The 23,905-nt window shown below is 36.9% G+C and overlaps 1 protein-coding gene across 3 annotated transcripts in view; it reads left to right on the forward strand.

Annotated features, from left to right (window-relative positions):
• LOC133516360 (sodium channel protein Nach-like) overlaps positions 1-22,857 on the forward strand; it is a 33,021-nt gene extending 10,164 nt beyond the window's left edge. Inside the window, exons 4-11 of one of the 3 annotated variants that reach the window (XM_061849267.1) lie at positions 2,324-2,459; positions 2,546-2,647; positions 2,934-3,132; positions 4,528-4,581; positions 4,694-4,760; positions 5,913-6,037; positions 10,523-10,637; positions 22,720-22,857. In XM_061849267.1, coding sequence (XP_061705251.1) covers positions 2,324-2,459; positions 2,546-2,647; positions 2,934-3,132; positions 4,528-4,581; positions 4,694-4,760; positions 5,913-6,037; positions 10,523-10,623 — 784 coding nt within the window. In that variant the 3' untranslated portion in view covers positions 10,624-10,637; positions 22,720-22,857. Of the gene's footprint in view, positions 1-2,323; positions 2,460-2,545; positions 2,648-2,933; positions 3,133-4,527; positions 4,582-4,693; positions 4,776-5,912; positions 6,038-10,522; positions 10,638-22,719 lie in introns of all 3 variants that reach the window. The other 2 variants (XM_061849266.1, XR_009799206.1) reach the window with 2 other exon arrangements.
• Positions 22,858-23,905: the final 1,048 nt, after the last annotated feature.

Below are 23,905 nucleotides of genomic sequence, written 5' to 3' on the forward strand. Positions count from 1 at the left end.
AAATTTAAGAGAGAATCTTTTGTCTTCACAATTTCATCCAATTTTATGCAATTTCCTTCATCTTCTGGTATGTATTGTATAGATGAAAATATATCAATGTTATGAATCAGATAATTTTTATAAAAATGTATTTTTGATCTGTGAAAACCATTCTACTCTACGTCTAGCCAATTCTTTATTTGATCCATGTAACTTTTCTTAGAGAGTCCCTTTCCGTGATGGTTTTAATCCTACACTCTGTTATTTTTGCACGAGATCGCTGAGTCGTGTTTCGTTCCCTATAATTTGCCCTTCTATCCCTAAAAATATTTTTTTTTAATCAAACAGTCTACTACTTTCTCGCACAAAAAAATGAGAGCAAGATAATATTGGAGCGCATTTAATATAATTTTGGTTAAAAGTAAAATATCTTCTTTCGTTACTAGAATGGATGTCAACGTTACAAAGAATTCAATCAAAGAACAGTTACGAAAACTTGTCCTTTCAAGGAGTTCCATTTCCCACCCCACATCCCATCATCAGGCTTTGGAAACTAATCAAATTCATAATTATAATCGAAAATTTGAGCACTTGAAATGGTTAAATATAATAAAAAACCGATTTCATATTTTGTTTTTATAGTGATATTGAAATTGTAACACTTTTTACTACTAAGTTCTATTTTAATGTTAAGAAGTTATTTATTAACTTCAAATTATAGATATAGGAATACGTATTACGCAAAAAACTAGAAAACATGTAATTTAATTAACTTTAATATCCCTATACCAATCCGGATCCGGTCCGGCCGGATCCGGCCGGATTGGAAATCAATCCGGTTTGCAATCCCTAGCTACCGTACCAAAAAGGTAAAAAAGGAATCCTTATGGTGCGACTCTGTCCGTCCGGCCATCCATCTGTCACAACGCAAAATATCTCAAGAACCACTTAAGCTATAGATTTGAAATTTGGAATAGTTATGAGTTATGAACAACGCTAACCCCAATACATTGAAAGTATTTTTTTAAATAACTATGGGAAATGCCTAATATGAAGAGGGGGCAAAATTTCAGTCTAGTGACTAGCGGCCCGATTCGAAGAATGATTAAGACACGTTTAAGATCTTGGAAAGATCTTTAAAAGATCGATAACTAAACGACATGTCAAAATTGACCTTTATTTCGATTCCTCTGTGATTCAAATAAGATCTATCTACGATATTTCTAACGTTAAAGTGACATTGGTTGCCCGAATCCAGCTGCTTCTGTCAATTATACGACATGCAAACGATATCTAAATGAGAACTCATCTAAACGAGAAGTTATCGTTATCATATCTCATTCTTCGAACCGGGCCGTAGGTCATGTGGAGTATCATTTGAAAGAGCTCAAATTGACCATACCAAAACATTTTCTTATTATTTTTTAGTAGAGAAAAAACATTGATTTATGAAGCAAAATGTGAAAAAATACCATTGCCTCTTATCTCCGAAGATGATTGTTATTTTTTACATAATTTTAACATTACTATAAATTTTACAGGAAAAATATAATCAGACCTCTATCTTGATAACTTTTTTTTTAATTAACAAAAAACATTTCCGAATTTAGTTTGTAATTTTACCAACATACGTGCATTACTTCGCGCAAATTAGTTAGAAAATTTGCTGATAGATGGCGCGTACAAATATAACTTGGCCGCTTTTTTTAAAAATAGCATTTCGAATAAAAGATGTCAGATTATAACTGCGACAACAATAATATGCTCATTCAGCTACGGTAATACAAGAGCAAAATCTTGTATTTTCTGCACACTTCCCATGAGACAGAAAATTGTTCAGTAGGTAACCTTTCTAGAGTTCGCTGCTATCCCTTGGGTAAAATTGGTTGAAATCCGTTCGGTCAGTCGTTTTACCGCTACATCGGTACGAGTATGTACATACCTACACAAAATTAAAGATTATAAAAAGGCATAGGCTTAGAAAGCTAAGAAAGCTAAGCACTACCATATACTTTAAATCCTACCGGCTTACCCACAATTCTAAAATTATCTTACAGTAGGTACTTGAACAGGTAAATCTATGCTTTGAACTCTCTGAATCTCCGAATTTTTTTGACGGGTTACGTTGCTAAGTAGGCGTTAAATACTTATCTTTATAAGTACAGATTGGTTGGTCAGTTTTTTTGTATTAGTAAAAGCAAAACCTAAAATACTCATTCCATTATTAAGAGTGATTGATACTTAGCACCTATTGACGAAAGAAAAGACAGTATGATCTCTTTATTGACCAATATAACCAAAATACCTAACTAGTTAACTACAGAAAACCGTGTATTGTCTACAGATTTAGTCCCTTAAAAACGGAGTACGGTCCGTGCTTTGCGTTTAACTCGCGGCTGACAGGCGATGGGTTTGTCAGGCACATCAACAGGACCACCGGTCTGCCGAGTCTCGTGTTCACAGCTAGTCGGTTGATTACGGTTTGTAAAAGATTTGATTGAGAAAAACTAATAAAATCGCAAAATCTTTGGCATATTTTTAAACGTTATAAACTTTTTTGTTCTAGTTGCGTATACACGCACCTGATGACGTGGTATCCGTCAAAGTGGAGAAGATAGTGACCACCGACACGATGCCCCTCGTATCTGAACTCAATGCAACCTTGAAGGTAGGCGAACACTTGTACCTATATTTTTTAAATAATATTATTTTTCTAAGCCTTGACGATTGTAAGCTATGCAATTATTTTTCACGTAGCCCAGTTTTTAGACGAAATCCATATAAAATGTTTTTTCTTCTTCTAAAAGTTGCTGTTAGATTTGCGACAGAATCGCAGTTGTCGGCTTGTATATGTAACGTTCCCTAAAGTGAATAAATGTATGTTTTAGTACTGTACTTGACTGCACCCAGTACATTAGATAATGAAATGATCGTAAATCATAATATTTGTACAGTCGGAAGCAATAACGAGCGACATGAGTATTTACCGCTTGGACCCACTCCGACGCGGTTGCTTGCTCGTGCAGGAGAAGCCGTCGTTCGCGCAGCAGTGGCCTTTCAAGCGGTACTCCTACAGTGCATGTGTGTTGTACTGCAGGGCTAAACTCCAGGTTGACCTGTGTAACTGCACACATCACTTCATGGTCCGGCTAAGTGAGTTCAGTTCGCGCAGCTCCGGCCTTTTCTGCAGTACTCCTACAGCGCTTGTGTTCTGTACTAGAGGACTAAACTCCAGGTCGACCTGTGTAACTGCACACATCACTTCATGGTCAAGCTAAGTGAGTTCAGTTCGCGCAGCTCAGGCCTTATCTTCGGTACTCCTACAGCGCTTGCGTGCTGTACTGCAGGGTTAACAAATCCAGGCTGACCTGTGTAACTGCACACATCCCTTCATGGTCAAGCAAAGTGAGTTCAGTTCGCGCAGTTCCGGCCTTTTCTTCGGTACTCCTACAGCGCTTGCGTGCTGTACTGCAGGGTTAACAAATCCAGGCTGACCTGTGTAACTGCACACATCCCTTCATGGTCAAGCAAAGTGAGTTCAGTTTGCGCAGCTCCGGCGTTTTCAACAGTACTCCTACAGCGCCTGCTTGTTGTACTGCAGGGCTAAACTGCAGGTCGACCTGTGTAACTGCACACATCACTTCATGGTCAGGTTTATTGTGTTCAGTTCGTGCAGCTCCGGCCTTTCCAGCGATAGCGATACTCATACAGCACCTGCGTGTTGACTGCAGAGCCAAGCTCCAAGTCAACCCGTGTAGCTGCACGCATCACTTCATGTTCAGGTTAAGTGGGTTACTTCGCGCAGCTCTGGCCTTTCCAGGAATACTCATACAGTGCCTTCGTGTTGCACTGCAGAACTAAGCGTCTGCGTGTTGCACTCCGAGTCGACCTGTGTAACTGCACGCATTACTGCATTGCCAGGCTAAGTGAGATCAGTTCATGCAGCTCTGTCTTTTCCAGCACTATTGCAACAGTACCATGCTATACCTATACAGGCCACCTTTTGTAGTTATACACGCATCACTTAATAAGTTTCGTTTTAGATATTTCATAATTCATACGAGTACGTAAGTTAAGTCTTTATCACGGTTAGAGCATTACCTAACCCAAGGGATAATGCGGTAATACATAATTTATGTTTTATACCTCGCCATAAATCTGCCTTTAAGACCCACTTGGTGGTAGCGGACTATCATGTGCCAATAGTTATTTATGAAGGAAAAAAATATGTCTAACAAACTATGCTTTTAAGGCAGATTAACTTAGACTTACATATACGTAAACGTGCGATCGTGAATCGTGATATAACAACGTACACTCTCGGTATGTGAAAAGAGGAAATCAAGACAAATAATCATTTATTCCCACCCGTGTTTAATTCGTACATTCCAGCACCTACAATCTCTTAATTAGTACAAACAACGCGTCGGCTTTGTACGTAATGAATTCCTTTATTGGTGGAAATTAAGAATAGCAGGATGTTTTTGTTTATTTTTTCCAGTGTGGTTGTATTGCTTCCTGAATTAAAATCTCTCTATACATTTTCAGATGGATATAGTATTTGCAACGTCTCTGGACTTGGCTGCCTCTATAAAAATAAAGGTTACTTTCCGTTTTTAATGAATAAGTCAAGCCTATTATCGTTATTACTTATGAAAGAACTGTGGCGATAACCGAGGATAAGATAATTAATTGCGTTTAATTTGTATTTTAGAAAGCTTGCATTCGAACACCAACTGCGGGTGCCCAATGGCTTGCGAGGAAATAAACTACAAAGCTGTGTATGTTTCATTTCAGTAAGTTTTTATACAAAGTTCATTCGTGTGAATCTGAAATTCTTGTAGTAACGAAACGGCCAAGTCACATATTTTGACTAAGGTGTAGAGTTTGTAAAGTTCGGGCTTGTAGAGTTAAGGCGTGTACAGTTAGAAGCTTGACTCTATATTATGAGATCTGATTATTTTTTGACAGTGCGAGCCAAGACGAGACGAGAGCTCTCTTGCTTGTAATGTACATAATACTTAGTGATACGCATACCTATTTATATTACTATATAAACCTATTTATTAACATTTATATGTGACTCCCCCAAGGCCTTGGCAGAATAACAGCGTTGCAATTTGCCTCGTTTGCGAATAGCAACAATATGCTGAGACAGGGTTTTTTCCCTACTGCACACATTGCTGGACCCAAGTGTGTAATTTTTGGATTTTAATGTGTACATAATTCTATCTGTTGTTTTTTTTGTTTTTGTTTTGTTGTTCTTATCATTATCTTTCTATCTTATTTCTTTCATCTTCTTGTCCTGTGTATGTGTGCGTTATGGAATAAATGTCATTTCTTTCTTTCTTTCTTTCTGATGAACGGGGGCTCCGTTTAGTCTATTGTGCTAGAAGGGTAACTACGGAACCCTGCAATGAGCATGGCTCGACATGCTCTTGGCCGGTTTTTTCTAAAACAATTTAAATGGATTAGGTATATCGCGTATAATAAAATAATGAAACGTCGGGATGTATTTAATATTCATCATTACGTGATAAAATACGTTAAAATTAATTTTATTTCATGCATAACTGTCGCGTTAAGAGGAAAGGGTACGGCCGCTTCTCTATACAAAAGTAGCCCCATTTTCCTCTCTGGACATTGACAGGAAAATATGTTTACATAATTTGATGCATATTAACCATAGCTATGCCCGTTTGACTTTTTAAAGATTTTTTTATCATTGTAAAAATTAGGAGCGGAAAACAGATTTCATACAAATTTTTAAATGCTCCTTACTCTTATAATTATAAAAAAAAAAAAAATAGGGGCATAGCTGTGGTTGATATACAACAAATTGTTTCAAAATATTTTCAATAATGTTAATATCGAGAGAGGAAAATGAGGACTACGAGAAAAGGCATCGTAACTAAAGATATTTTTTGTTCTAGGCGCGAGGCTAGTCCCGTTTCGAAAGAGCTAATAGCTCGAGGTTCCCGCGGTGTGGTGAGGCTGAACACCCTGCCGACGCTGCGGGTTCGGCGTCATGCTATCAGGGATAAGATGGCTTTAGTTGGTAACTACTAGTTCAACTACCATAGCCTATAGCAGATTCTGTCACAATTTGTTATTGTTGTAATAAGGGCGAGCGAGATGCATAATGAGTGATGACACGAATTTAATCTAGCGCTCACCAATCAGCGTTAGCTATCGCCAAGGTCTTATCATAAAATGTCACAACTTTAACATATTGTTAAATTAGAATAGGCCTCCTGTTATTTGCTACGTTTTAAGAAAGCAACTATCCTTCCCACCCGAAGTTTGGTTACTTCACTTAGTTTTCATTAAGGCCCCGTAGGCGTGTTCTTCTCTCACTATCACTGAGCGTAATTAAGCGTGAACGAAATGGATGTGCGTGATCCGGACCGCGGATATCATATTTTTGCATTGTAATTTGTTGTAAATAATTCAATCGATGACCTTTCTCAAAAAAAAATATGGCATTTTTAGAAGCAAGGCTTGGTTATGTAGCCTATAAATAAGCAAGTAGGTAGTTACGTTATATAATAACTGCTTGTTACGATGATGGTCGGTTGTCTTAATAAAGTGTCTATAGTTAGAGCCTACACTGCCGCCCCCAGACATACAGAGACCGGAACAGGCATGTTGGTATCAATTTTGTAAGCCTATTTTTAACACACCCCTATTTTAATTATAATTTACTGATTCTCTGTTATGGGTTGTGTGATTTAATAATTTGATAATTTTCACCACACAGTGAAAAATTTGCTACAGGTTTATTAGGTGTAGCACTTGTAGCGTAACTAAGCGGCGATGTGCGAGAATTACCTGGTTATTTTATTCTTAATGCTGTTAAATATGGTCGGATTAAATATTTCAACATAATGTACCTAATACTGAAATAATCGAGTTTCTATACGAGCCCAACAGTACCCTTTTAGCAAACTTTGTTCTGGCGATTTCCATTAATTCAACAACTATGTGTTGCCTGTCTCGGCGGGGTGTTTATGAAGTGGTAAAAGCAGCTTAGCGACCGCTTGCGTTTCATGAGGCTAATAATCGAGTGGAGACGTCGGCGTGAATGATGTGATGTCTGAGAAGCCATAAAAACGATGAGTTTCTTTTATATAGCTAGTTCATTTTATGTACAAGTCATCAAGGCATATATTCAACGAGAAGCCGTTATCGATTTTAGTCGCACAAATGTCAAATTGATAGATTTAGTCGATGAAATTGTACACCTTTTGTTAACTATTGGAACTAACAAGTACTGGTTTCCATTACGACGTCTTGTTATCTTTCATTTTAATAAAAAAAAAATTGAATACTGACTCACTTAATTGGTAATGATCTTTTTCTGATGGACGTTTAGGTAAACGTGCGTAAAGCACTGAAATTTGTCGATCTTATTTATAAATTTCGTAAAGTAAGGATTGCTAAAAATGGTAATTTTGTATTACATATATCCTGTACTTCAAATTTAATAAACTACATTTTTGTTAGACGAAATCAATTTTCTCCAGAAATTACTTCAAAACAACTAACTATTTTTTCTGAAAATCGACTTAATTTCAAAGTAATTTTGAAAACTTAATTGTAAAAAGTAAACTTAACTTAATTGTAAAAAGTAATTTTAACAATCTACAACATTTGCTGAAACTGTTCTTATACATCATTTTGTATAATTTACCACCATAATTTTTTGATGATTTTTTAAAAACTGTCCCTTCTCGTCACATATTACCGGGGACACACGCTTGCGACCTCAATATTAAAATGCAAAATGAGAAGACGTGCTAGTAGAAACCAATACTTGTTATTTAGATATTACGTAATAAAAGGTGTACAATTTCAACGACTAAATCTATCAATTTTAAATGTTTGCTCTAAAATCGTTACCGGGCTCTTAAATCGAATTATAAGTGCATTGCGCTTTTACACATTGGGCTTTGCGTTGCAAACGAGTAACGAAAAAGCTTTCCATTCAATGTCGATACTTCATTAGCATCTATAAAATACAGGAGGCTGTAATTATCAAGTAATACGACTATAAATCGTGTCATTCACGAAGACGCGTGCCTTGACTCGTATTGTCATGTTATTGAAGGCTACATTTGACAAATCTGTGCGTCATCGTGAATGGCACGAAGTATAATAAGATTATAAAAAGGCGGAATAAAAATAAGTAGTCCGTATCTTTTAGGTTACAATCAATTAGGTTTACATTCAAGAAAATTCCTTCCTTACACCGCAATCAGTATCCAATCATGACTTGACATTAAACTAAGGCCCATTAGGTCGATCATGTAACGAAATTAGGTACACTTATTTACATCAGATAGGATATCTATTCAGCAGGGCTAAGACAGCTGCGTCACGGCTGACGGTCGCAGGGAACAAGTATTTTCTCTCATAACTCTTACGCGTCGACTACAAAAAATCGCACCAAACAGTTTCATACCACATACAATAAATGCATAAAATAATTTAAGTAACGCAATTTAACTGAGGCAATATGCGATATAACTTGAGGATAAAATGGTAATCTATGCCCGAGTATACTTACTCTGCTTTTCACTTTGATTGCGATGAAAATATTAATACAGAAATATCAAATATATGGTTATTCAAGATTAAGCAAAGAGTACTCGGGACCGCGCACGGTCGCACACCAGTCGCCACCTGCAGCAGTGGCAGTTTGCATAGCAGGATTTGGACTTATTGCTAAGTCAATAATGTTCAAAATTTAACAACTTAATAGAGCATAAAAAGCAACTTTATGCCGCTTGCATGCGTACAGCTGTGCCGCTACCAACAGGCCCAACAGCTTTACAAACATGAGAAGTGAAAATCAGCATTTAAGAAATAGTTTACACCAAGAAGTAATGAAAGATGAACAATTTCAACAAAGCGTATTTTTATGAATCTTTATTTCTAGTTGTGAACCAACGGTTCATAACTATACTAAAAATTTGGTAAACCAATTTAGTTGGAGCAAGTTTAATTTAACGTTCGCGTTCATGCTGGAAAGTTACCCGATCTCCTTGAAACTACGTTCAATCAAAACATCAAATGGAAGTGGGTACGACATGCTTGGAATTTCATCGTCATATACACACGTCATATACATTGTAAACATTTTTATCAATAAAAAAAAATACCTCTTTGTAATTGAAACTTTATTTAATTGCACATACAGTCATCTTCAGAGAAAAGATACTCCCCCTGCATAGAAATTTATATGCAAAGGTGCTAAGCGAGTAGTATTGCTGACTGACTGTAATAGCATTTTATTTATACTAAAGTAAATTGAGTAAATTATGTCTAAAAATTAGTTATAAACATCAAAGAGAGTTTGAAAGAGGTGGATTGTCAAAGAAAATTTTGTAGCCACAGTAAAACTGCCATCTTTGGCCATATGACTAAAACTTTTAGAACGCCATTTTACTTTGATCCTTATTCTTTCACTGATATGGGTTAAGTGATAGAGAGACACAAAGCGATTCGTTGTCGAAGCGATAGCGATTGTCACCTTGGCTAGGCCGGCAGGCGCGAGGCGCTCCAACAAAAAGGCGGTCCAAAAGAAACGGCGCTCCATAAGAAAAGGCGTTCCTTTGGACTGACTCCAAAATAAAAGTCAGTCAGTTCATTTTCTAGTTCAACTGTACTCATAAAGTACGTATATGGATTAGTTCCCTAAATGCCATCATTAGGGAAGTTGGTTTTCCAATAGTTCTCGAGACTGTTGGTGAAAGTTTTAACTAGCGTGGCAAACTCGCGATTATATCACACTTCTTTGCGACGTGTTACTCTCCACTTGTTTTATGATGTTGGAGATAGTTGACAAGCCATAAAGTAGGTAAGTACATGTAACAATGTAAAATAATGGCAAAGCTTCACGCTTGCATAAATCGTCATTAGACAAAATTTTAATATAAAGTTTAAAAATATGTAGTGTATCTGTATCCACCGTATAACAGTGTCCTACATTCACATACAACCTATTTATAAATAGTTAGGCTATTTATAAACCCTCCTTAGCGTGTTCCAGATATCAATTTGCAGCATTGTGTGTCTCTAATTATTATTTCTAGCACAAAGAAACTGCTGCAGGCTTTAACTATAGACAAAATACATTTTATAAGAACTTGAATAAGAGGATAGGTCAGGGCGGCCCCTAAACCGCCTTTTTATACAAAAATTTCCTTTCTTGATATTAACATTATTAAAAATAATTTGACACAGTTTGTTGTATATCAACCACAGTTATGCCCCTATGTTGATTGTTTTCGAATCTTTAATTATTATAAAAGTTCGGAGCATTTAATTTTTTTTATGAAATCTGTCTTTCGCTCCTAATTTTTACACAAATAAAAAAAATCTTAATAACTGAGACATAGGGGCATAGCTACGGTTAACATCCATCAAAATATGTAAAAAAAAAATCCGTAATGTTAATATCCAGAGAGGAAAATGGGGACTACGTTTGTATGGAGAAGTTGCCGTGGCTTATCCTCTTAATTTGACTGTATATTTACAGTGGACATTGGTGGTGTGGGCGGAGTGTTCTTCGGAGCATCTTTACTTAGCGTTATCGAGATCGTGTACTTGCTCTGCATTCGCCGCAGTCACAGCTCATAAACATCAGCAAATTGGTAAGTCAAGCTCCTTTCCCCATTGCTCTAGCTCTAGCATCAAAATCGACGCGACCCTTACGTTTTACTCGACAGCTGGAGGTGGGTAATGTTATTCAAACGTCTAACGCATTTATGTATAATATGTAGCAACCTCTTACAAACCTCTGTAAAATTTTGTCTCTTTTTAACAAATAAAAATATATGTCAATGTGATGGATAGGGACAAACGATTATCAACGGTTTGTTATAATACTTATAGTATTTTTCAAACACGCTGTAAGCTGATAGATGTCATCTCCATATAGTTTATACCCTAAAAATGTTAAATCTCGCAAAATTGTATTGACAATGTATCTCTCTCTCTATGTCTCATTTGAAAAATACTATAAATTAGACAAACGATGTTATTAAGTTTATGGCACTTTACATCTTTAAAATAAGACTGATGACTGGCATCGGAGTTTTTATAGCACGGTGAGACACGTTAGTGAGCTGTAGAGTCGACATTAGCAATAAAATTCAACTCATATTCATACTCATTCATGATTTTATTGACTGATTTTTATAATCAAGGTCAAGAACCTTGACGAGTTTATAAGTGATGCTTTAATTTTCATACAAGAATAATACCCATTTATTTTGCATTTATTAATCTATATACGTATTATTTTTTCATTCTTTAATATTCATTTTTTTTTCGGTAATTTCGTAATACATTAATACAAAAAATTGCGATTATTCATATTTTTAATATTTATGTACTCAAAGACCAGAGATCCACTCAGATATCCAGCAACCCTCCAATGTACGCTTAATAGATGGATCAGTTTTGGTAAGGGCCGGACTCCGGATAAATACATGTACTGCAACTCCTCCCAGAAGAACATCTAGCCCACGATTTACGTCCAATGTATTGCATTTATAAGTACCGTGACCGTCTTCAAGTATCTAAGAAGCATACTGGCAAACGACGGCACCATTGAAGCTGATATCACAAGCCGAATTGGCGCCGTATGTCAGAAATGGAGAGACCTAACGAGAGTGCTGTACAGTCAAGGTATTAAATATTGATACGAACAAAGTGCCAAAAATATGTATACGACCTTATTACCTTATATTGGCCTTATATTAAGATAGTGTGTACATATTTTTGTGACTTTGTCCGTCTCGATATTTAATACCTTGACTGTACGACACTAGAACGTCAGTAACGTTCAAACAAAAAGTTTATAAAACAGCAGTGAGACCAGCAGAGACGTATGGAGCGGAATGCTGGCCCTTGAAGAAACAACAAATTAACAAGCTTCATGTTGCTGAAATGAGAATGCTGAGGTGGTCGTCAGGGATTACACTTCTTGACTTGATGGTATATATGTACATATATATATATATATATATATATATATATACGAGGCAGTTTCAAAATAAGGCCTATACCTGAAAAGCTGGAAGAAACACAACTTCGCGGTCATGTCATGAGGAGGCCTGCCAACCACATAACAAGAAAAGTGCTGGAACTTGATCCGTAACCAATGCATCGCGGGAGATCTTGAACTACATGGATATCTGTCATAAAGAAAGACCTCAAAAACTCCAATACGGACTCAGAGACAGCCCAGAAAAGACCATTGTGGAGTAAGGATTAGGAGAGCCGACCCCAAATAGAGATGAGAATAAGGGCTGAAGAAGAAGAAGAGACTTCTTTTTCTTTCCATCCTGTTACTCCACTGACTCCGGTCCTGGGCAGCTTGAGTAACCTCCTCCCACCTCATCCTCAATACACCCAACTCTTGCTCCACGGAACGGCGCCAAGTAAATTTAGGGCGACCATGTTTCCGTTTTCCGGGCATCTTTCAGGTCAGGGCCACTTTGGATAGGTGGGTGTCAGGCTTCCTGAGGATATGCCCAATCCAATGCCATTTGCGCGTTTGGATCTCCTTGTGTACGGGTGCTTGTGAAGAAGAAGAGATGAAAGAATAAAATAAAGGATTGTTTATGCACTCGTCAAGATTAATTTTCTTGATTATAAAATTAATATCACTAATTAAATAAATGAATCTCTAAAATTTTATTAAAATATGTCTTACTTATAGTTTCCAAGTAAAATGGCTATGACATACGGACAGACGGACGGACGGACATGACGAAACTATAAGGGTTCCGTTTTTGCCATTTTGGCTACGGAACCCTAAAAAACTTTTGCGATGCTTATTTCCCTGTAAGTTATTTAATTTTTTGTATGTTAGATTAAAAAGTTTGAGTTTCCAACTCAAAGCTAAATAGCTATTTCCAAAATTACACGGTTAAAAGTATAGAACCTTGAAGAGCTTCCAAGAGCGACATTCGACATTCTTACATCCGAAGTCGCTAAACTTTTAATTTATTTTTGAAGTTTCGTACGCTCAAAGACCGGCCCGTCCTTGTCAGGATTAGAATTAATTTTGTGAAGAAAAGAGATTGGGCCAAACAAATTGTGTTTCTCTCTGTGCATTTGTAGAATTTTAATAAATCTAAACAGGAAATTAGTAAGGTACTTCCGGTCTGTAATGTATAAATAAACAGGCGTTTTACAAAAATAAATATTTTTGATTAGGAATATTGCACTTTACTATAACCATGGAATTAAATATAGATAAGTAAAGCTTAGTTCATATAGAATTGGCACATTATTAGCAATGTTTGAAAGATAATAATTCCATGGCGGAAAAAAAATTACAGTTACAGTTCAATCACCAACCTTCAAAGTATTAATGGTGAAAATATTATTATTCTAGCTTCATGCATTTTAAAGTTTTCGACCATGAAAATAGAGAGCAGGAGATTGATCGTGCACAAATACTTCGAAAATTCTTATCGATCCCGGACAAAGACCGCTAAGTCGCTAAAAGCTGCTTGCTAAGATGCTAAAAGCTAGTATTTGTAGGGTCATAAAATGTTACAAGGAGACTCTATCAAACGACAGGAAAGTACAAACTAATCGGAGGTCTGGGACAAATAACAAGATTTTGGGAAAAAAGTCCCAAGGTCACTCAAACAAAATTCAGGACGGTCTAATTACGATTTATCCCAAAAATTCAAAGAAAGTTCTACAAAGATAAAGATGATTCACCTCAGAGGTGGCTATAAGAGGTATCGAACAATAAAATAGCCAAATCGGACTGTTAAACAGATCCGACAAGCTAAAACACTATCTCGACTATTGTACGACCCAGTATTGACAAAATTCGAAGGTTGCTTGTTGTTGGACGACAAGACGTATGTAAAACTCGATTTTAATCAACTACTCGGTTCGGAGTTTTATATGGCCAATAATAGAGGTAATGTACCCGAAAAATATAAGTTCGTGAAACTTGACAAGTTCGCAAAAAAACATATGATATGGCAAGGAATTTATAATTGCGGCTGTAAGACGAAAAGTTTTATAACATAGTCAACAATGAAGTCGGACCTTTATATTAAAGAGTGCTTAGAGAAATGAGTATTGCCATTTATTAGAACGCATAACGGTCCTGTGAAATGTTGGCCAGATTTAGCCAGCTGCCACTACTCAAAAAAAGTTTTGGCATGGTATGCTAATAATCAGGCCAATTACATACCCCGCGAGATGAATCCTTCGAATTGTCCACAATTTCAATCTATCAAAAACTACTGGGCAATCATGAAAAAAAATAATTAAACAAGACTAGTCAAATTGTCCAGGGTATCAATTCATTGCGATAAGGCATTAAGTCCGCCATTTGTACCTTCATGTATTGTGCAATAAAGATTAAATAAATAAATATAATTCACCATTCATAACTTTCTTATTTTATTTACCTAAAAAAATAACAATCTTCTAGTGCGTACCAATTCTATATGAACTATGCTTTAGTAGGTATGACTAGGTAAGTGTTTTTAAAATATAGGATTATTATTTCCGGATAGCCTTGCTTGATTAATACTTGGTCCATAAGAGTAATTTGATTTTGATGTAGTAGGTATTGTAAAGACCAACTAATAAAATTAGAACGACCAAAAAACATTCCTGTCGATTTTTTTAATTTGGGTCTATACTAGTAAATAATTGTACATTAAAATCGTATTAACAGCCTAATATTAAACTGATTTTAAAAATAGTAAGCGATCTATACAATTTCATAAAAATCAACTAAGCTGCATACGCTAAGTATGTGGCTAATTATAAGTAGCGTGGATGACGAAATACTTACCAATAGGTAGAGATGTTTTATGAGGCGGATCTTATTAAGACCTGTATTAAATCTACTGCTAGCCAAGCCAATTGAATTACAGAATTTTAAAACATTTCAACATAAATCAAATCAAAGTTTTTCAGACCAAATTGTATTTTTACACCATAAAAGAGGAGTGTTTTGTTTTTTATTTTTTGTTTTGTTTTTTTTTTTTTTTTTTTTTTTTTAATGGCTATCGCCACGAAGGCATTTGCCAGCATCACGTCAATATAGTTCCACATAAAACGGGATTGCGAATTTAGCACGAAAGTGTTGGTCAGATTATGGAGCAGGGAATAGTTATAATTTTAAATTGTTAATTTTGATAAAATTTGAAAGGATTCGAAATACAGAGGGATTAGGAGTTAAAAGAGAGGGCATATGCGTCGGAAGAGGAATTTTTTGAAAAATGAGACGAGAGTACAAATGAGAATGATTAAGACGGGGGCAATTCAGGAAAATATGGTTCAGGGTTCCAACATCCAGGCCACACTCACATAAGGATGTGTCCCGATAATGCATCTTAGACAGGTGAACTAGGGAGAGGCAGTGATTTAATCTCATTCGGATAATAGTTGAAGTCGCCCTTTTGCTCAAGAAAAGCTTATAAAACCAGGGGTTTTGCCCTATGTCCGGCTGCAACAACCCGTAATTTTTAGCCTTAGTCCTACTCGATACATGCCAACGGGCGTTCCAGGAATTATAAAGATATTTTTTAGGAAGAGAGAGCAAGTCGAAAGCACAATTTTTGAAAGGAATTTTGTCCCCACATGCTACAGCCTGTTTAGCTGTATGGTCCGCAATTTCATTTCCCGGAATACCTGAATGACTAGGAATCCAGGCGAGCACGATTTCACAATCCCGACGGTAGGATATCGCAATCTCCTCTTTGATTAAGAATATTAATGGGTTATGTAGTTTTGATGAAAATGGATCCGAAAGAAGAGATTGTAGAGCACTTTTCGAGTCCGAAAAAATTAGAGACTGCTTAAGGCGGGCCACTCGACAGTATTCCAGGCATTTTAGAATACCCATGCATTCTCCAGCGAAAACCGAGCTTTCAGGAGGACACTTCGCCTTCTGTACTATTCCATATTGCGAGTGGTAGGTACCAACTCCTACACAGCCGGCGGGCGAAAATTTAGAAGCATCAGAAAACAAAGTGTGCCAACCTTTCCAGTTTTTTCCAAGGGCAAACTGAAGATGATTTTTTGCGCATATATCGCCTTTTGCAGAGCCAAAGTTTAGGAGGACACGGGGTATGAGTGATCGAACATGGGAAGGTTGGGGGAGTGAAACATTGGGTCTTTTATGGACTTAAACCTTCTAAAGCTGATAACTAAACATGGAGGAGATTGATTAGCCCAAAAACGAGAGCGATTGTAGGAATCATTAAGGAGTGATATTTTCGGGGAAATAGGGTGCATCCAAAGTGTATTGTTATTGGCATCTATTTTGACCACATTTGACATATATTTTGACACGCATGTGACGATCGAGTGTAGTTATTTCAATAACTCTTTGCCCTGACAATAGAGTAACTCATATATATGTGAAAAAGGCTCCCCACACACGTCCGGAATGTTTCTGAAGTCATAATCTGAATTCAGATTCTTAATGCAGAAAACCCAGAATTCCATACAATGTCATTATGTTCCACACACGTCTGATTTTTTCAGATTACGAATTTCTCAGATCAAGCTGTAAGAATGATACTGACGAGCTATGGAAGGTAGAGACAAGGAATAGAATCTCCATATACCAAAATGTGTCCGACAGAAAACCATAAATTGTAAATGTAACTAACAACTATGGATTTTTTATCCGAAATAAAATCTTTTATTATTATTATAAATAGCGGCGCTAGAATACCTAGAATACTTGAGAAAAAAATTGAATCATAGACGGGGCACTTCACTTCGTCAATAATGCCTAGGTTCATAAGAGTAGCTACTCTAGCGCTACTCTGGAGAAATTTGGAACTATTATTTATAGCTGACAGCTGGACACTTTTGCAACAGTTCTGCCTAAGGAGATTCTGTTCCTTGCCTCTACCTTCCATATGACGAGCGTTCTGAATTAAGAATAGGAAAATTAAGATTATGAATTCCTGACGTACCTTTTTAGGGTTCCGTAGCCAAATGGCAAAAAACGGAACCCTTATTCCATACTTTATCTGTGGACGAGCAGACGCACGCTGGAATCAGTGGGACATATGGAGGGTAGATGTAAGGAGAACAATCTCTTATTATTGATTGATTGATGTATTTATTCGTTATATTATAACATAGGTACATTGTATTGGTCTTAAAGATAAAGCATATTGCGAACGCTATGTTTTGCCGCTTGGCGTACGAATTTGTTTATAAAATATGTGTATAAAATTAATTAAACATGCACAGGTCTAAAGTATTCATGTTTCTTTAGTCAAATCAATTACAAAAATAATAAATTACTTCAGAAAGATAACTCACAAGAGCAATAAAATATTAAAGAACGTCAACAATGAATATTTTGTAGAACCACAAGTAATGTCAAAAATAGAAAAGTGCTATAAATCATTATTATTCAAAAACTGTTGTACTTGGTACTATAGTAACATTTCTTGAATAGCAGTGATTTTAACGCTTTCTTAAAATGTACAATATCTAACTATGCGAGAACTGTTGCTAAAGTGTACAGATGTGGCAGCTGTAAATAATAGTTCGAAATCTCTCCGGTGGCGCTAAGGTAGCACAACGACCTCCGTTGCACTTGTAAATTTGTACGTAAGTGTGACAAAGAGGCAACACCCTCTGACATGAACGTTATTGACGGAGTGAAGTGCGCTGTCAGTGAATTGATTTTTTTTATCAAAGTCAAAAGTTTGTTCGCAATGTATTGTGGTGCCACCTATTTGATGTTTTTTGATGGACATTTTTTATACACATAGGTATGTAAATTGTTCTCCTTACCTCTACCCTCCATAAGTGGGACTGGATGTTTAAGACATGTGTGAGGCAAACCTTTCTGAATTATGAATCTGAGATCAGATTATTAATTCCAAGGAAGACATTCCGACGTGTATGGGGGCCTTAGTATAAAGTATAATTGTTTATTTACCTCATATTTATCTAGTGACCAAAGAGTACCTATACTTACTTTACTTTTGGTACCTACCTATCTTGGGACTTCTTACTGTCATTATAAATTATGATTCAGTGACGTCGTGTTCATGTAATATTATGATTTTCGATTAAAATTGCTCAAATTTATAATAAATTCAAAATTGTATCAAATTTTTTATTACAATTGCAAAGATATGGCGGCGAGATTTTTACTATTTCTTATACTGTTCTTCACAATTCCATGTTCAATGTTTGCAGTTCGGACGAATACCACTTCTTTTGGTGATCCAATAATGAATGCGCTTTTCAATCGTGAGTATGAAATTCTATGGGTTTTGATTTTAATAATCTACGTATGTGGGTTGATATGTAGGTATGTTTGCATCGTCTGTTTCAGTTGCGACTCGATTGAGCCGATTTCGATTTTTAGGGTGTCATTCGATTCGTTTTGGTAGTTTTTATTGATACCGCGAACGATTCCAATTTTTGTTGTCTCAGAACTGACTTGTAAAGTTTTTTTAAATAAAAGTTTCGGAGTCAAAAGTGCCGATTGGATTAGGAATGCTTAATAATTACTGTCTAGTTATTTTCTTGATGTATCAAGCAGACCTCAGGCTCTCATGTTCCATGACAAAAAGCTGGGACAACGATAGGAAGATGATGATGATCATACACACCTAATTTGCGTAATTTGTTTTCTTAATTGAAACGTTTTTATTATTTTTATTACAAACGGTTTGCGTTTAGAAATATCATAAAAAAAGGAAAGGCGAGGAAATAAGTTCGTTTCAATCCTGTAATCAATTTGAGCCAGCTCGACGACCCTGTAACTCAATTTACAGAGATACGTTTAGGGGGTGAATTCGTAATCAGTATTATATGCATGCGTATTATAATGCATTTGTTCACAACATTTTGGTCTCCAACGTTCGATGCAAAGGAAGTATACATTTAAACCTTTTTGCCGCCTCGTCAATGAAGTAATAAAATGTCATCAACACCACGTCAAACTTGCACCTAGGTATACAAACCCGACCAAAACCTGATATGAAGTCGTGGCGGCGGAAAGGTTAAACTCTAACCACTGAGGTAATTATCATAAGTGTAGAAGGTGCAATTTTGCGTAACAGTGTTCCGGCCACTGACGCTGATTGTATTCGACAAGATATTGCATCCCTGTCCTGTTACGTAAGTCGAGTCTGCCTAAATATAACACGCCGCGAGAGGAGTTTAAGGCTGATCTCCGAGATAATTTGGAAGTGTTGGTATTGCCAGCGGACAAAGAGAACGCGACGATAATCGTAGACACTTTTACGTATGAAAATAAGTTGGTTCACTTGTTGAGTGATGAAACCACTTATAAGAAGGTAAAATACAACCCTACGTCTAGAGTGACGACCAAGATCAACAAGATGTTGCAAGGCTTACCGGACAAACACTTAGCCAACTACCTGCGTCCTCTGAATCCGACATCTCCTTATCTATGGTTTAGCTAAAATCCATAAGCCTCATATAAGATTGACTCGCCGACTTATAAACTTGACCGTCATTTATCGTCGGTATTACTGAAATTCACAGGCATGTTTGCGAATAATGTAAAGGATTCGAGGCATTTCGTCAACCTGCTACAGAATATCCAACTAAAGGAGGACGAACTCATGGTGAGTTTTGACGTCACGTCTCTGTTCACCAATGTGCCGGTGGATGAGACTATTGGGATTATTTGTAACCTCGTGAGTCAGACTAATTTGCCTGCCGTGTACATGGAAGCAATAGAGTTATGGCTAAAGTCGAGATATTTATTGTGGCATATTACCTTCAGGTTGATGGAGTGACCATAGGCTCACCGATAGCTTCTGTGACCGCCAATATCTTTAGGGTTTGAAAAAAAAATGCTTTGAATAGCGAGCCTGTTCGACCTAGATATTGGTGGCAGTATGTCGACGACGTCTTCGCTATTGTCTCGAAAACCGGCCTAAGGGATCTCACGGAGCACCTTAATACTAGACATTATACGATCCAGTTCACAGTGGAGGAGGAAAACGAAGGAAAACTGCCGTTTCTGGATGTCTTGGTTATGCGTATGATCGATATCTGAGGGCAGATTCGCACCATCATCGTGCTCGCAGGAGGGGTCGCTTCCGCCTTTCGGCTGCGGCGGCTGTCGCGGTATTGGATTCGGATTCGACTCACTATATATATAGGTATATATATATACCTGCCGCTACCGGCGCCCGCGCCGAGTCATCGGACCCAGAGGACTGCGGCCCCTCTGCGCCGGTCCGTCAACGCAAGCTCCTGACGATACTACTCGGAACGGAGTGAATGTTTCAGCTTAGAGCGAGCGTTTTCGACTTAAAATACGTGAGTGACCTGATGTAAGATACTTAATATGTCTGTGTCTCACGGAAGTTTTGTTATTAAAATTAAAATAATTGATTGCTTAGCAAAATTTCGCACTGCCGATCAAATAATTAACCAACCAAATCAATTTAGAGTAGCTCAGTATGTCATTAATTGCAAACTGGTTTAGAAATACGTGCTAACCTTAAGTTGCTGACCAAATATATATTTTGGCTGACCAAATATATATTTTTGTTCATCAAAATAGGAATATTTTGTAGATCGATTAAATGATAGGTACCCCTTTAAAAATATGGGACTTAAGTTCTATCAATATTCTAGATAATTGCATGTCGCGCAAAAGTGCATGATACGCTGCACTTACGACCTTGTCGTCAAGCTCACCATACTTATTAACCTATCGAATGAGCTAATGCTTTTACGGATACTGGAAAGCGATATGTAAATGTACTACATACCTATGAGGCCTGGATGTTAGTGAGATGACGATATGAGTTGTGCTGGTGTCCGACTTTATTACCTACATATAACATGAGTATCACATGATTATCCACCTGGTTTCATGAGCTTAATAGTCGCCTCCAAACCTCCCCTTATAGCGACCCCATTCCTCACACAAAGTTTACCTTAACTTCATATTAGCATCACTGGATCACTGTTCACTCTGAGTACTGAGAACGTTGGTCACAATATACCAGAGACACATCATTATTCTAATAACACCATAAGAACGTTCTTGACTTGATCTAAAAGCAAGTATCACTGCCGCGTCGATTTGTTCGCACACAACCTCCTTTTTCCTACTGTCGTTCTCATCTACCCTCTCAACTTCCCTCAAAAAATCCCAATAACCTAGAAGCGGTTACTTAAACGTGACTAGTTGACTACTAACGCCATCTACTCCATGACGTTGGCAAATATTAGCTGGTTCGCAATACGTTCGCGACAGACCTTTTATTGAGACCCATTTAACGATGTGCAACACGTTGGTGGTTTCTGATTTTTTGTTGTGCAATTAGTTACATGTATGGAGTGCCCCTCTTAAAAATATATTTCCTACAATTTTGAGTGCCTAATTATTCCAGTAGGGGCTTACAAAATACACCTATATTAAAGATAAAGATATATTTATTTGCATAAATGTAGTGATGAACATAGGTGGACAGTAATTTGAAATGCGTACATTTTACTTGAAGAAGCATGCACATCTTTCTTATTAGCTAGGTACTCGTACTATAACTAAATATATACAAATTTAAGCTGTAGGTAAGTTATACAATAATAATATCATCATAATATACATGGTTTCATTTCTACCTAAGATTATAAATTTGTATGTCCTTTTCAGCACTCTAAATAGTGTATACCATCAATTTGGGTATAAACGAGTACCGTATTTACTCGTTTATACCCAAATTGGAATATTGATTAAATACTGAGTATTTACTCACTAAGTCTAGCCCGTATTGATTCTCTTTGAATTTAATTTTTATTTTGGTGTTGCTATTGTTTGTATTATTTTTTGTTTAGATGTCTGCATTGTGGCAAGCGAATAAATGGTTTATCTATCTATCTTTGAATTCCATCATTGTTTATTTGATCGCCCACGTCCGGCGAAACAGACGAGGCATTGCGGCGAGGCGTGATGAGCAGGATATTGGTTCTGCAGATTTTTTAGCTACAGATCAACAGTATATCTGAGGTTGTTGGTAAGAAGTTATTATGGTGCACTATAGACTGGTTGAAGGCTTGGCATGAATGAAGCTGATTTGTATTATGTTAAGTTAGTATAAATGTAATATATGAACTAGTTGTAATCCCAAAAATCAGCTACCTCTACTAGAAAATAACCGCCAACCGCCTCAGACAAGTGGTAGGCAAACACTCGTTAAAAAAGTAAGCGTAAAAACCCCAAGCCGCTAATTCTCAAGTATGGTCCAAAATCAACTTGAATATCTTCGTTCGTCCAATTGAGGGGGGATTTAAATCTTCTCGGGTCAGAGGTGTAGGGTTAGAGCCGGTGTAGCTTTATTTGACGTTCACAACGGCATTGTAATACTCGTATGCCTACTTAATCTGTATTTTTATCAGTGGCCCATTTCTCGAACGGTATTAGACTAATATTATTAGTCCACGAACTGTCAAATCCTATGGGTTGCCGTGACAACACACTGGGGTATAGTCGAAGTAAAAGATATGTTTACGTTTTACGCTTTACTACAAAGGAGTAAAAGTGTAAACTGACTATAAATCGATGTAAAATGGAAACTAAAAAATACAGGGTTACCTAATTTGACACAGTTATGTTACCGTAATATTTACAAGATCTTACGGTTATTTATAAAGCTAGGAACTAGCACAAGAGCCATAAAGCATGACAGTTAATTTAAATTGTTGTAGCACCTAGAATGAACTGTGGTTCAGTGAGCTGCTCGTTCCCCTGCCTGGGCGCGGCGCCTCCCCGCGCGTGCCCCGAGCCTCCCCCCGAGTGCCCGACGGGCTGCGCGTGCGTCGTCGACTGCCGGCGCAAAGCCATGGTGTGCTTTGAGACCAAGCACTGCGCTGAGAGGAAAAAGCTTTTCAGAAGGACTAAGAAGCCCAAATCGTAATGTACAAGTACGCAAGCATTAGTGATAAGTACGCGTGGTTCTTTTACCAGGATCATCTAAACCTATTTTTCATCGCTTAAATTTGTAAGTACTTAGCCTACATTTTAATGAATTAGAATTGTCTTTAAAAAACCTAGCACAAAACATGTTTTCTTATCTTAAACGATTTTAAACTATAGGTATTTTCTAAAATTAGGTTTTTTTGTGAAATTACGAATAAACAATTATAATTCTCGATGAATTGTCTTTGTTTGTGTCTAGTTCTATAAAACTACGGAACCCTAAAAATAGGTATTTTAGTGTAACGTGCTGACGAGGGCTTGATGATACTTACTATGTTATAGACTTGTTTAGCGGAATCTTCAACCTCGGCTCATTATCTATTCATATAGTTTAGATGAAGTTAATACGCTCAAGACGAACACACGGAACTCGCGGGACACGAGGAGATGCAATTTCCCTAATGGAAGCAGTGCAGGCTAAATGAGGTGTGCCAGGAAAGCTCCGTTGTGCATTTCATAGCACGAAGCCGTCTTACTGCGCTTACTGTCGTTATCCACATATTTTATCTCATTTTCCCGTTATGATACTATTAACATGTGCCTTTATTAGATAAATACTTTATCATACGAGTATATGCCTCTTGCTCCGTAATCTACACCGGTTACCCTAAGCCGAGCTTATTGTGTGTATTGGACATAACTGCAAGGAACCAAATATTACCAGTTCCATTTTCCATTTATGTACGAGCATAATGTTAAATTATTACATTTTATCAAATATCTTTGAGTAGGTACCTAGCTTATTAATTTAATCTATATAAATACAAAGAGGTACAATTAAACGAGTGCGCTCTAACACATACGATTATCCGTTCATTAAAGCTGTAGTAGGTACCGTCAGCCGTGCATGGTGACTTTATCAATGAATTCATTCATAATTTCTTCATACAATTTCGCAGCTCACTGTTCATATGC

This window comes from Cydia pomonella, chromosome 3 (assembly GCF_033807575.1).
Source record: "Cydia pomonella isolate Wapato2018A chromosome 3, ilCydPomo1, whole genome shotgun sequence".
Lineage (NCBI taxonomy): Eukaryota > Metazoa > Arthropoda > Insecta > Lepidoptera > Tortricidae > Cydia > Cydia pomonella.